This window comes from Anabrus simplex, chromosome X (assembly GCF_040414725.1).
Source record: "Anabrus simplex isolate iqAnaSimp1 chromosome X, ASM4041472v1, whole genome shotgun sequence".
NCBI classification, from domain to species: Eukaryota; Metazoa; Arthropoda; class Insecta; order Orthoptera; family Tettigoniidae; genus Anabrus; species Anabrus simplex.
This window is the reverse complement of record NC_090279.1, coordinates 208,107,565-208,122,878: the sequence shown is the minus strand read 5'-3', so window position 1 is coordinate 208,122,878 and position 15,314 is coordinate 208,107,565. Positions and strand designations below refer to the sequence as shown.

The 15,314-nt window shown below is 37.4% G+C and overlaps 1 protein-coding gene across 1 annotated transcript; it reads right to left on the bottom strand.

Annotated features, from left to right (window-relative positions):
- Positions 1 to 1,224: 1,224 nt before the first annotated feature.
- LOC136886279 (uncharacterized) lies at positions 1,225 to 15,314 on the bottom strand. Its single transcript, XM_067159007.2, has 4 exons — positions 15,214 to 15,314; positions 11,095 to 11,241; positions 6,224 to 6,376; positions 1,225 to 1,443 (listed from the first exon to the last, which is right to left on the bottom strand). The coding sequence occupies exons 1-4, from the start codon at positions 15,304 to 15,306 to the stop codon at positions 1,294 to 1,296; spliced, it is 543 nt and encodes a 180-aa protein (XP_067015108.2). The 5' UTR covers positions 15,307 to 15,314; the 3' UTR covers positions 1,225 to 1,293.

Sequence of the window (15,314 nt, the reverse complement as noted above, 5' to 3'; positions counted from 1 at the left end):
TTATTCCTTTTATTTATATATTATTTTTAATTTATTTATTCTGATACCAATAAATGTTTGACAAAGGACACAGAATAGCTCGCACGTTCTTTGAAAAAGTAATTGAATTTCTGATTTCGTTAACGAAATATCAATATATTCGAGAGTATTAACTTCTTTTTATACTGCTGCGAGGAAATGAAATACTATGTTTTCTATATAAATGATACCACATTATTGCCACTGTGGTGACAATTTTGTATTGAATGTTTCTGCCCAGTCTGAACTATTGCCGCCATTCGACAACATTTCTGGGGATGGTCCCTCTAGCACCCAGAAGCAGTCCTCTTACTCATGTGTTCCTGACGCTGTAGGCTCTCTGGAAGTAGGGTATTGTTAGCGCATAAATATCCTGTATTTCTTTATTTACGTCATCTGGCTGGGAAACAGAGTCTTCAAACCTTATTGTAAGGTCAATGATTTCTGCTTTGTTTTGTGTCCGATCGATGGCAGTTATATCAATACGACGGTTACTTGCACATTCTGCTACGCAGTGGAATTCTTCATGAACCTCAGGGCTTATTTCATTGAGAGTGTCGATGTTTCTATGAACGTATTCACAGTAAAACTCATTAATTTCAGTAGCCTACCATATGTGTTCTATATTTTTTTCATAATTTTGTAATGAAAGGATCCGCCCAGGACAATTTTAGCCGGGAGGAACGTTTGAGATAAAATCCTGTTAGACTGCCCCAGTCCGCGGCGTTCTGTTGTCATTTCTTCCGCGCGTACTGTTCGCTTTCTGTTCGAATACACCTAATTACTTGTTAAGTCCTTTTTGCATTCTTTAACCCGCTCTTCTTTACCCGAGATTTTGTCGACCATTTCTGGACTGTATCCATTAGCCTTTACGATTTGATTTATCATACTCAATTATTTTCTTTATACATTGGAATTTTCAGCTTTCTATTAATATAACTGTTGTATGCTGACAATTTGTGGGTTTCGGCTGATTAGATTTGCTGTTAATTCTGGTGATTGACCGCGTTGGCTCCTAAAAACCTCGAACCCTATCTTATTTCCATTTTTTGTTAAAGTGAGATCCAGAAGTTTAATTTGTTGAAATTTTTATTTCGTTGTGAATTTAATATTTATACAGTCCAGGAATGTTTCGGGAGTAGTAAGGTCAGTACTAAGAACTTGAGTATGTAATCTGTCTGAGGAAAAACAAGGCTTATTGCTTTGCACATTAATTTATTCTGATATCACACGGAGGGGATGAAATAATAAATTCTTCCATGATACAGATTCCTATTATTGACATTCAACAAACGCCCCTACCTTGATTACTGCTATGTCAGTTGTGCCGAATCGTATCAACAGTTCCATCATGTACTCTCCACACTCTAATTTCTCAGGAAACTTGGTTTCGTCTACAAGATATTCCTTGATGATGTAAGTACCCTGAAACAAGAAGAAAAACCTCGTTATAATGTTGTTCAATAGACTGGTAGAAAACGACGTAATATGTGGAACAACGTTTAAACAGGGTTGTATCAGGTGTAGGCCTATGCATAAGATTTTTTCGGTTTTGTGGTAAAGAAAACCCGCAATTTTCAAGGGAAATTCATTTTTTTCATTCAAAACATTGACCATCGGTTTCTACACACTTCGCCCATCTTTCAGGTAATGCCAGAAAAACTGCTTGTCATTCGCAGAAAACCATTCGTCGAGCCATTTTCCAACATGCTAGGAACAGCTGAAGTACTGCTCAGCGAGCGCGTGCCCCATTGATGCGAAGAGGTGATAGTCAGATGGCGCCAGGTCGGGAGAGTACGGCGGGTGCGGAAGGATGTCCTATCCAAGCGATTTCAAAGTGTCTCTCACTGGTTTTGCTGTGTGAGACGGCGCATTGTCGCGTAACAAAATCACTTTGCCATGTCTTCTAGTCCATTCCGCTCGTCTTTCAATCAATGCATGATTTAAATTAATAATTTGTTGGCTATAAAGTTGGGTTTGAGTTGGGTTATCATCCAGTAACGCCTGAAATTGCTCATCTTCGCACTTTTGTGGTCCACCAGAGCGTGGACTGTCTTTCACAATGGATTCACCACGTTTAAATTGTCGAACCCATGTCTCACATGATGGTGCGTGTCCACCATATGTTTCTACCAACAAATGATGACTTTCCACAGCTTTTTTCTTTTTTAGTTAAATGAGTAATGCAATGCGTAAGGCAAATGTTGTTTTTCAGGCACAAACGTCGACATGATCACTGAAAGATACGACACAGACGTTAGTGTTTGGCGGACTCAACTTGTGTGTGTTATAGGTTAACGTCAGACGAACAAACTTACGTAAGTGCCATATTCATACGGTGCGTACTGTTCGCTGGCGCCATCTCTTAGTGAAACGGGAAATGACTTATGCATACACCTGGTAACCCTTTCTATGTCTCACAAGAAGGAGAGATTCAAGAAAAAATATAAAACATTTTTCATTAAATCATCATATGCTCCATGCAAGGCATAGTAATAACAACAATAATAATAATAATAATAATAATAATAATAATAATAATAATAATAATAATAATAATAATAATAATAATAATAATAATAATAATAATAATAATAATAATAATAACAGTAATTTTTCGGAGGTACACTTTCTCTTTGCATTTGAACTGAGCGCCTTTTAGAAGGCCATCTGTGTTATCAATTTGAAACTATGTATTGGAAGAAGTTTGGACCTTTAATATTCACGTGTCTCTAGTATCGACTTATGTGCCCCCTCTGGCGGAAGGACGGACTTGTAATTTTTCAGGGGATTTTTGTATTTTGAAGTGTGGTAAAGCTTAAGTGTTTTAGATTGTTTTTTAAGTGCTCAGGGTATAGGCACTACTAACTGCTTCCTTATTCCTCAAATTATCAATCAATCAATCAATCAATCAATCAATCAATCAATCAATCAATCAATCAATCAATCAATCAATCAATCAATCAATCAATCAATCAATCAATCAATCAATCAATCAATCAATCAATCAATCAATCAATCAATCAATCAATCAATCAATCAATCAATCAATCAATCAATCAATCAATCAATCAATCAATCAATCAATCAATCAATCAATCAATCAATCAATCAATCAATCAATCAATCAATCAATCAGAATTTTTTAATATATTTTTGTAGCCAATTATATTTGGTGGTATGTATATGCATTCTGTCTAGAAAGTTCTGAAACTTTCCCCTGTGCTGTATAAGCTGGTCATTTTTGGGCCATTTCGTCTTCTTCATCGTTCCAATCTAGAATGCATACGGTGTATGTGGAGGCAGGGGCAGTCTTGCCCATCGTCAGAAGGCACACCAGCTCAAGGTAATGGCAGACATCTTATAAATATGTGATAGCTCCAGAAGGTTGACATGAAGGGAAGGTTTCAAAATTCTTTTTTATTGTACATTTCTAAAGTTTAATATCACTTTTCAAATGTAAATATTCAGGCAAGTCTAAGGATTCTATTCAAATCCTTGCTGGGAAATATGTAACTTAGGGTAAAAGGGTGTTCACCCTCTATTAATTCCCATTCAACATGGTATGGGGGTGACTATGAATTCCTAACACCCTAAAATCTTCAAAACATTATTTGGAACTTAAAATTTTTGCCATCTAGTCACCCTCTGTAGTATAGGATTAGCTTCTGTGACTTCGGCCCGTAAGCCCATATAGGATTTTAGGTGCTTTTCAAAGTGTTTGCCAAAAGGAGTGCATGGCCGATTCCTTCAACCTTTTCTTTTGTACACTAAGGCCATTATTTTAGTATGGCCCTGTTTAAATTCGAGTTATTTGTAGACAAGTGTGAATCAGACTGTCGAGCAGTAAGGACAGTGATCTAATGTAAAATTTGGATAAGAAACGTGTGCCTTTGAGAGGCCGGACTGTAGTAAATTTTGCATCTCAGTCTTCTAGGGTGTAATTGAATGGCCAATTATGCTCTTCGAAACCGTGTACCTTTAGAGCTACAACGTTCATTCCTTTTAAATGGTTGTGCCTATCATTTTCTTTGTTGTCCCTGATTAGGGCTCATAGTCCTACCTTGTTATACTAGCCGACGAGCTCCTGTTGCTACTTATTCAGATTATCTATTCAATTTTAAAGACAGAAAACCACCAAAGGATGGTAATAATTAAAGCCTGGATTTTTATGCAGTAATAGGTTAGACTGCAAACTAATTTGGTTAGTAGGAACTGTCGGCCATCCGCTCTTCCATAATGTAGCAAGAGTAACATAAATTGTAGGGGTTCTGATGGGCAGTACCCCTAATGTTTATGCAAACCTCATAGCATAACCGTTGTGAAGGTAGATTATTCTTGGTACTCGCTTTAGTAAGTTTTTATTTTAACCTATTAATGTATAAAAATCCGAGCTCTAATAATAATAATAATAATAAGAAGAAGAAGAATAAGAATACCGCATGGGCCCCGGAGAGGCTAGTGAAGGTCTTTCGGACAAAGGGCTGAGAACGTTTTAAGGTAGATAAATTCAATTGAAAGTTTCAAGCTGAGGTGTTATTGTTTTATTTTGATTACATTATTTATTCTGCTTTTCCCATAATCGGAGATAGCCTGAATAGACAGAGCATAAAAATAGTTAAATTAGTTTATGATCTGCTATTTAAAAGAGAAAAAAAGTGGAGTTGAAAAGGTCGCAAATGAAGAAAACGTAGTATTGTTTGAGGAAGAAGGACACGCAGATGTAGCGTCAATGCAAGAACAGTGTATACAATATTAACTTTCATTTTCCTGATGCTTATTGAACTGTGTTGCCGAACAGAGTGGCTGACGAGGTAAGTGCTGGCCTTGTGAGCTCAAGTTGGCGGGCTCAATCGTGGCTCAGTCCGGTGGTATTAGAAGATGCTCGTGGCAGTAGGTTTATCTGCACGTTAAGGAACTCCTGTGGGATAAAATTCCGCCAATTCTGTGTATCCGAAAAGCGTAAGTTTAGCTGTTTTTGGGCATAAAATCAATAACATTATTAATGAACTGTGCTCTAATCAAGAGACTCTTTCCTTTGTTTGATAGCTGAATAAAACTGGTAACCATTAATTATTAATTACTAGAGAACCCGTGCTTATAAATAGGTCAAATAACTCGCATATCGTAGTCAGATTTCATCCATTCTGATGTCATCTTGTAGTCTGTTTGGTCTTATATGCTGCAGTTCTTAATGTAAAGCTTGGTATTGTGTCGTAGAAAGCAGTGGTATTTCTAATCGCAATTCTTCAATATGGAACGGTTTTCTTGTGAGCCGATAGGTTAGTCTCGATGGAGCGTTTCTTGCCCGGAAGAGAACTATGGCCTTCACTCTTTCTAGTGTAGGTAGGTTATCATCGATAGGTGTTCCGAGATAAAGGAGGGGCCTGTTTTTACGTATATATTTTGCTCTTAGCAGTACGTAAGTTATCAGAAACCTTCTGCCTTCTGTTGAATATGTCTGGAAGCTGGAAAAGGTTAGAGAATCAAAGAGAATCTAGCAGAGAGTAGTATTCTTCCATCATCATAGGAGGTGTGTATTTTCTGGCTTGACAGGGAGTAATCAAAATTGGCTGCATGCAGTGACATTAGTAAGGATGACAATCACATATATCATAACATTATTGAAAGTGTTAGTCGCTTGGCAACCCGCTAAGGACAGAATGCATTGCGGGTTAGTGTAAGGCTTCGCCTGCAATTATTGAAGGGGTCATTTAGTGATTTGATTTTAGGATTACTGAAGTTGACTGATCTTAGATACCTATCAATGTCTGATGATTCACCGGCACATAATTCTGGAGAGAGTAAAACAGAACACATGCAAATCCGTCCAGTAGAACGGACGGACTGCTCAAATTTGTTTTATTAACCTTTTTTTTAATATATAGATTCTTATTCTTGATAAAACTTCCAGTTACTACTTAAAGTTCAATGGTAATTTGATTAAAATTTCATACAACATACGTCGTTATAAGGGAGCAACAAGTTGCTAGCAGTTAAAAATAAGTAACGGTCACAAGTAATTACCAGTTTACGAAACTAAGAGAGGAGAATCACGACTTGCGATGGCAACTAGATTCAAACCATGCCTCTCCGAACGATCTGACTTAAAGACAAAGAAAGGTAATTATTGTGTAAAATGAAGAATGAAGGGAAGAAAGAAGCAGGCAGAACAGAAGAGAGAATAAAGTAAGCTTGCACTTACCGGTTGTATAGGACATGTTGTAAGGTTACCAAACTTGTAAATGCTGTCCAAGAGATCTTGATTCTGTGTGTAGTAACTATCAAAATCCTTAGGCTCAGATTCGTAGTTTTTCACCCAATTCCCATTGTTCTTGAGTTTCGCTACCATACTGACCTAGAACAAACGTACAAAATAAATATAAATTCACAAAGAAACCGTAAATTAAATGCATTCCTGGCCAGTATTTAGTTCGTACTATTTTCTTCTTCCCCTGTATTTCACTCTTAAGGTAAGAAAGACCCTTCTTGGGGCCAAAAAAACGAAAAAATTATGTTTGAGCGTTTTTATTTGTTTACAACGTAGAGAACAAGAATTTGTTAAAAAAGTCAAAAAATTATGAAAATTGACCATTTTATAACATATAAATTACTATGTTACACCGTGAAAGACAACGCCCACTTTTACAGAGATTTATGTTTGTGCGTATAACTTCTGAACTATTACACATAGATTTCTGAACTAACTTCTGGTCTGCTCTGTTGAGCATAGGCTTTGTGTTGGTAACCACGACAACTTCCAGTATTGCGTGTTTATGTTACGAGTGGTTACTAAACATCGTTGTAGTATTATAAACCTTGTGATTTTGCATTGACGTTTTGAAGAATGGGTCGTTTGAAATCTTTCGGATAGAGGAAGTATACGGGAAATCGACACATACGTAAACTTCCCGGTGTAAATAATGTTTGTTTTTGTGAAAGCAGAGATAGGCCTAGTTCCAATGTAGTAGAGGTTAAAAATGACATCTCCATATGCTCGCCATGTAGTGTTTCTGGACCTGAAATATGCACTGAATCTCCCTCAAGTTCATCAAAACAAAAACTGTTTCCCTAAGGGAGATGATCCATGGTGCAAATATAACAGGAAAGACCAAAATGATAAGCACCACGGGTTACCTTATGGTGTAGCTGAAGCTATGAAGGCAGTATACTGGGATTTGGCACACCCAGACCTTTTAAAAAGTGCCTGAATGGAAAAACACAGAACGCTAATGAAGCATTCAATCATGTTCTGTGGTCCAGGGTTCCGAAAACTACACTGGAGTTTGGTCTATGTGATGCTGTTATATCCTTCAACGATGGGAATATTGGTAGGGCTAAGGTGCTGCAGATGTTGAACATCCTCCAAGGGTACAACACACTGAACATCCTAAAGTAGTTGGATGACATCCGAATAAAGAAAGCAGACCTCATGGTGGAAAAATGAGTAAAAGGGCCAGAAGGCTGAAGAGAAACCTTAAGAGGACTAAGGAGGACACAAATGATGCAAGTTATGGGGTAGGAATTTTCTAAGAATTGTCAGAGCTAACAAATTATAATGAGAAACTTCAACCTCATTTTTATAAGTTTAACATTTTCACTACTTTGGTACCATTTATAAGAAAACTTATAAAGATAGGTCCATTAAATTTTGTTGGTGCCTCAACATCATCCCAATTAACAGTAATAGGAAGGGATATGACTTTAAATTAAATACAAAACGAAATATAAATATTTTTCGACATTATTTTAGTTTAAAAAATTGTACCTTAAGTAAAAATTCATACTGGCGAAAGTATTTGGTTTCTGCCAATAATCCTTCTTATTATTGTAGGTAATGTTCTAACTAGTAAACCTTGACAATTTCAAGTGGCTAACCCAAACAGATTTTGAGTAAAGTGCACCAAAAATTTCAAGATTTAACATGGGCGGGATAGGCAGGTCTTGCTTACCTTAACACTATTAGAAAGCAGTTAATAATCATCCTAACGATCCTTTTATGAGGCTAGATCAAAGAAGTTTCCATTTGAGGGCGTTCCTGCGGCGGACATGCAACGTAGCGCGACTCCCATGCGGGTATATAAGCACGGACATGTAGGCAAAGGCATTAATGTGTCAGTCGTGTTGTGGCGAGCTGCTGCCACGTGAACTACGGCGACGTTATTACCAAATGCGTCCAAACAGGACCAACGTGCTGTTATTCTGTTCTCGGCTGCCGAATGACAAACATAGGTGGACATCCATTAGAGAATGAATGCTGTGTATGTCTGTCGAAAACCACCGTTGTGGAATGGTGCACCGAGCTCCGTGCAGCACGTCTCGTTTCGACACAAGACGCCTGTCGAGCTGGGAGGCCAGCGAAACTCACTACAGTACTGATCTCTCCTTATGCCATTATGACGCCTTCGGACCCCTAGAAAAGGCCTTAAAGTGTCGATGCTTCCTCTCTGACAAGGATATGCAGCAGGCGGTTATGGACTTCTTCACGCAGCAGGACACAGTTTTTTTACCACACGGAGATCTTCAAACTGGTGCGTCGGTGAGATGAGTGCCTTGATGCTTTTGCCTGTTTGGCATCCTGATTCAGGTCTGTACGGCCGTCGAAAACGAAAATTTCTGATCGCCCGTTATATTAAAATAGTGGTTTGATTGGCTTAGAACTTCATCTCTTTCTTGTCTTTCCCTTAATTAAGTACACAGTATTTCAGCAACGTTAATATTATGTCTGTTCAAGTGGGAGGTAAATTAAATAAGAATATTTTAAAATTAAGTACAAAATGTGTTCTATTTCTACTCCCTCGACCTTGAGCAAACCAAAAATCTGTAAATTTACTTTTTAAGTTTGATAACAAAATATACACTACAGTTTCATATGAAGACAGAAAATTTACATTGTTACTGATAGTTCTAGAAATTTTTTTAACAGAAGTAAATATATTAACAATTAAATGATAATTTTTACTTTTATCAGTCACCATTGATCTGCATTTAGGGCTGTCGACTAAGTGGTATATTCTGTGTTAGTTGTTTAACTAGTATTTTCTTAAATGTTTTCAAAGAAGTTGGAAATTTTTCAAACATCTCCCTTGATAAATTATTGGAATCCTTTATTCCTCTTCTCATAAACGATGATTTGCCCTTTTCCTCTTGATTTCCAACTTAATATTCATTTTATGATCTTCTCTACTTTTGAAAACACTCAAGCTTATTCATCCATCAATATAATTGAGAGACAGCTACAAGCATTCCCCTTAGTCAGACAGCTCGTCTCCTTTCTTCCAAGTCTTCCCAGCCGAAAGTTTACAACATTTTTGTTACAGTACGCTTTTGTCGAAAATCACCCACAAAAAATCACGCTACTTTCCTTTGATTCTTTCCAGTTCTCTTATCAACTAATCCTGGCGAAAATTCCATTCACTGGGATAATACTCTAACAGGGGTCTTACCGGTTACTTATATGCCCTCTCCTATACAATTTTACTGCAACCCTTAAATTCACTCATAAACATACGAAGAGATCTGTAACCATTATTAAATTTAAAATCCTATTTATGTGATTACCCCATTGAAGATCTGTTCTTATATAAACACCTAGATACTTACTGATCCACGTTGGTTACTGTTATACCATCAACACAATAATAAAAATTGTCAGGTCTTCTCTACTTTGTGAAGCATACAACTTATATATAATGTATAGTCTTATTTGGAGCCCGGATGCAAACATACTAAGGCAAATAACAAGTATACTCTACCCGGACAACAGTTATGCCATGGGATCTGCATAAATATTAGGGTGCCGGCCTGTTAGAACCCCTAGCAGTTACTTTACTATAGCTACATAACGGAAGAACGGGTGGACGAGAGTTCCTACTAGGTAAGCTGGTTTACATTCTAACTTATTACTGCCTAAACATTCGGCCTTTAGTTATATTCTAAAGAGAGAAATGTTGGAGCCAATTAAAGATGGAGAGCTATGGAGAAGACTGAGTATTAATGAAACTGAAGAGTTAACAGACACACTGTAAGATGAAGGGCTGGCGTAGATATCATGGGCTACTTGTAAATAAGGTCGTATTGGACTGACTGTCCAGTGTGTCCTTGATTTCAGTACATATCATTCTTCCACCAGGAAAGTTCTCATCCGTAATTCTTTGACATTAAATTTGTCAGATGAGTTCCGAACAAGCCTGCCTATCACGCAGAGGCCCTGGGTCCGATAACCGGCCAGATAAGGTTTTTTAGAAACCTATATCTTAGGGCAGGTTCGAGGTCCATTCAGCCTACATGAATACAATTGGGGGCCATCTGATTCTCAAATGGCGAGCCCGGCCTTGAGAGCCAAGAATAATGGCCGAAAGGATTCGTCACACAGACCACACTGCACCTCGTAATTTGCAGGGCCTTCAGAGTGAGCAGCGGTTGCTTTGTAGGCCAAGACCCATCAGAGCTCTCCCACCATGAGGTTTGATTCTTTACATAAGTATCTTTAAATTCTTGGGGGTGATCTGAAATCAGCAAAAAACTCACTTTGACGCAATGTTACGTAACAACCGTGCAGGCTGTGATGTGAAGTATTGATGGATGACCACGACTGAGAGAGGTATGGAAGAGGTCTCATCTCATCACAGTCTACAGAACTGATTATTTCATTTGTGGTAGTTTCATAGGCTCTGAGTCAGCCACCCCCTCCCTTTGGATGCACTGAATCCTACACTTGTCGACTCCAAATTGCATACAGATGTCGCTCGAAAACGATTGCTTTTGATGCAAATAAATTTATCTTTTTCAAATTGAGTTTCATTTATTGGAAACTATATTTCTGATCATTTGATTATTTCCCTGGGAAATTGCGACACACTTTTTTGTTTGTTTGAATACCAAATATGTCACCAGATATACTTTTTATAACAACGTCAATCGTACCTCGAGTAGTTTGTCGATTGGACTTCTTTTTACCTTTCAAAAATCCGACTATATCTGCCGGGATCCTCTGGACGACGCTCTACAAATTGGAGCTCTAAATGGTCTTAATACTCAATTAATGAATAGTAATAACAGAAAATAATTACATACCTGAACGTTACCCAGTATCTCTTGACGGACATCCAATGTAAGTGTCATTTTCCTGACCTTTTCTCCTTTAGGCTTCCTAGTTTTGCATTTTCCGCTTCCGTAACTGGGATCCACATTTACCTCGCAGCTGTCAAGATGGATAAGGTACTGAAAATATAAACAGGGCACCTATGAGATGTAAACTAAATAGAAACATTTTAAAATACACAAGATATAACTTTTTGTAGAAAATGGTTAGTTTTGACTAGAATGTAGCCGAGCTTGACCAGAATGCGACCAGCCCTCAGATTATCTACTCATGAGGTTCCGGTGTTCTCTGACAACTTTCGTCGAGTACGGAACTAAATTTATTCTTCAATTATCTGTTCTCATCAGTCATTAATTTAGTATGCTTATGATTATATTTCGGTTGACTCCCCTTGTTCTTGCTGATATTCTCAGGCACGATATTTGACAGCCACTCCCTGTCGTGGCGTGTATTTTCCTGCCTCTTTCTGGCCCTGGCGCTCTGGCGTCATCAATTTCCCGACACAATAATAACCATGACAACCAGTGTTGTCTATGTACACGTCATCTTCTTACTGTGCGCTTTCATCCTGTAACTAAGAGCTGGTATAAAGTGAACCACGCTCTGCTACCAGTGTTGTCTATGTACACTAGGTCAGTAGCATTATCTTCTCACTGTGCGCTTTCTTCCTGTAACTAAGAGCTTGTATCAAGTGAACCCCGTTATACTCCTCAGTCCACAATTAAAATCCTTGAACTGGCCGGAAAACTAACCCAGGGCCTTGGAATTAAAGACAGGCACGCTACCTCCACACCACAGGGCTGGCTAATAATAACAATAATAATAATAATAATAATAATAATAATAATAATCAGATGCGCCGTACAGGTGACTAGAAATGGTTACTATTAGCCGGTGGTGCTTTATGTTGCTGAGATTAGAGTTTAATTCCATAAGGTGACTGGAATTTTTTAAAATGTAGATCCACAGAAGAATACTCCATATATAGCAGACGTAAAGGATGAAATACACTAAAGTCCTTAACGTAGAAGAAGCAGTCTGTAGAATTTTGTATTTGACTAAGCAGTACGAAACGAAGTACCTTGCGCTTATTTTCAAAGGGATCAAACACCACATTTTACAGCAAATACTGTCGAAAAAATTAGTATTGGTCGCAAGAGGATAACCTAGCTGGATGATTTAAAAATAAACCCCATCGAATAGCATCAAAGGCAGAGTCCAGGTATCGTACGAAAAAAAAAACCGGTTCATGGAAAATCTACACCAACATAGCAAAAATACTCCACTAATGATGGAAAACGGCACATCGGGGCTAGACCGTAGGACCAACATACAATGGACCACTAAACTGCATAAGGCGTACAGACTAACGTGGAATTACTACAACAAGAGAGACCTATCGGGTAATGGAACATTACGGCACTACAAAACAGTTGCTTTGCCGGAAGCTTTATACGCCTCAGAAACCATAGCTCTTGGAGGTTGCTATAAAATTATAGAAATTTTAAAGAAAGAAAGGAACATCCTCTGGGAAATGTATGGTCCCGCGAGAGAAAATGGTAGTGGATTAAGAGGAAAACAGCGGACCTCTATTCATTAACTGACAGGTTCATTGACACCGTACGTAAGAGACGCCTGAAATTCTACGGCCATATCTACAGAATGGACAGCTACAGACTCCCCAAAAGATTATCTGAAGTTATAATTTCAAAGAAGGTGAAAATAAACTGGCTAGAAGAAACTAAGGTGGCCCTCCAAGAAATCAATATTACGGATGACATAGAAGATCTTGGAGCCTTCAGTACAATAATAGCCAAGCACTAATTCATGGAGAAACCTAAGAAGAAAACTGGCAGGAAGTGGTTCACAGAACGTAAGATGTAACGCAGTGCATTCATGAAGAGATTTTAGAAGGATAAGAAGGCGAAAACCATCAGAAAGAAATATAAGAAATAATACTAAGTTTAACATTCTAAATCCATCATTATCATATACAAATTCACACATAACTTAAGTGCTTAACACAACGGCATCATACCCGATTGACCAACTAACTTCTGGTTTGATGCCAAAAGAGGAAGACCAAGGTTGATGAAAGTAAGCAAAGATCTGCAGGAACTCCAAGGAACAGATAGAGACTTAAAAGACCGCATATTTCTCACGGGGATTCATGGAATTTTATAAAATTTGACCTTTTAGTCCACCTTTCAATATTTTATAGACCGACACTCGAAAGAAACGTGATTTAGACAGCAAACAGGACGGGACAAAGATAAAGGGGAACCGAATGAACTTGCAAACACTATTTCACACACCAATGTTTCGCATTGACATATAATAATCAAAAGCTGTCCGCACGACTTCAAGTTCAATTTCAAGGAATGCGGGAACAACACGTCAATTTTTATATCAACAAGAATAGCTTCACAAACACATTATGAACTTGAATACAGATAGGATAAGAAATTTTCAGGGCAGAATCCACACTGAGTGTTCTAAATAACATTTCACCCACTCATTTCACTCATCATTTATTTGTCCATTCATTCATAGATTTTAAGATGTTTTCCAATGTTTCTAAAAATATATACGGCTGATGATATAAAAAATGATCAAAACATGTACCTAAAACATAACATCACTAAAAGTATTTCTTAAAGAGTTTGAGTGTTAGTCTATAAACTTTTGAAAAGTGTACCAAAAAGTCAAATTTTGTAAAATTTGTAAGTCAATCCGGAACCACAACGAATTTCATTCTTTGTAACTCAGGAAGATGCTTAAGCAAATGGGGTTCCAGAACAAACCAGCATGAAGAAGGACAGGTAGCCTCTGGACGAAGGAGAGGGGGGAACAACACAGTCAGAGGATGCGCAATTATTGAGCAAACATCAAAATCCACCTCAAACGCAAGAGTTGAATGTTGTAGTCCGTAGTTTGTCTGTACGAAACAAGAATAAATAAATAAATAAATAAATAAATAAATAAATAAATAAATAAATAAATAAATAAATAAATAAATAAATAAATAAATAAATAAATAAATAAATAAATAAATAAATAAATAAATAAATAAATAAATAAATAAATTGGCATATAACTATAAACACTTACAACAGGAATAATATCTCGATCAATGCGAAACTCAAACAGTACCAGACATTCATCCGCCCGGAGGCTTTATATGCAGCTGAATGTTTGAAAATGATAAAAACACGATTGGTCAAGAAAGATTCTGAGGAAGATACTGGGACCACAAAAGAACTGAGTATGGGTCATACAGAAAGAAGGAAAGAAACCAAGTATTATATCTCAAGATGAAAAAGATCTCAGATATCATCCGGAAGAGGAGAGCCATGTTCTTCGGACATATCTACAGAACGAACCCGGGAAGACTAACCAGTCAGATAATAAGATTCTTTGAGATGAGCAAAACTACAGTACGCTGGTATCAGGAGGTGAAGAAGAACCAGGAAGAAATGGGAAAACAATGAACGAAAATCAGCAACAGGGATGCTTACAAGTCGAGGATTAGGGCAACCAAGAAGTTTCAAGAAAAGTTAGATCTCGTATCCAAGGACCAAGGACAGAAGAAAGGAGGAGATTGCAGAGTGAAAGGATGAAGGAGAACTGGACGAGGATTAAAGACCAGAAAGACTTGAAGTTGTATTCGAATTAACGTGGTCCATAGCCGGTCAAAACGAAATAATAATAATAATAATAATAATAATAATAATAATAATAATAATAATAATAATAATAATAATAATAAGAAGAAGAAGAAGAAGAAGAAGAAGAAGAAGAAGAATAAGAATAATAATATAAATAAGGAAAGAAAGAATGAAAGAAAGAAAGGAAGAATAAATAATATTGAACTTTCGCGTTACGGACTTTCAAAAGTGTGCATCATAATTCCAATTAATGACCGTGATTGTGAAGGAATAGGACTACGGCCATAAAATCAAGGCAGTTAACTTAGGAACTAAGCGATTCCGAACCCACATTTAAATAAGATTTTATTCTTCTCTCGGCATGGAGAAATTATTTTAAAAATATTTGCACTCAAAGTATTAAAAATCCTGTAATACACTTACCGGCCATTGATTTTCTTCTTCTTCTTCTTCTGCTTGTGCCGAGAAGACCACAAGGACTGCCAGGAGAAGGGCTAATGTTAAGACCAGATTCATCTCGTGCC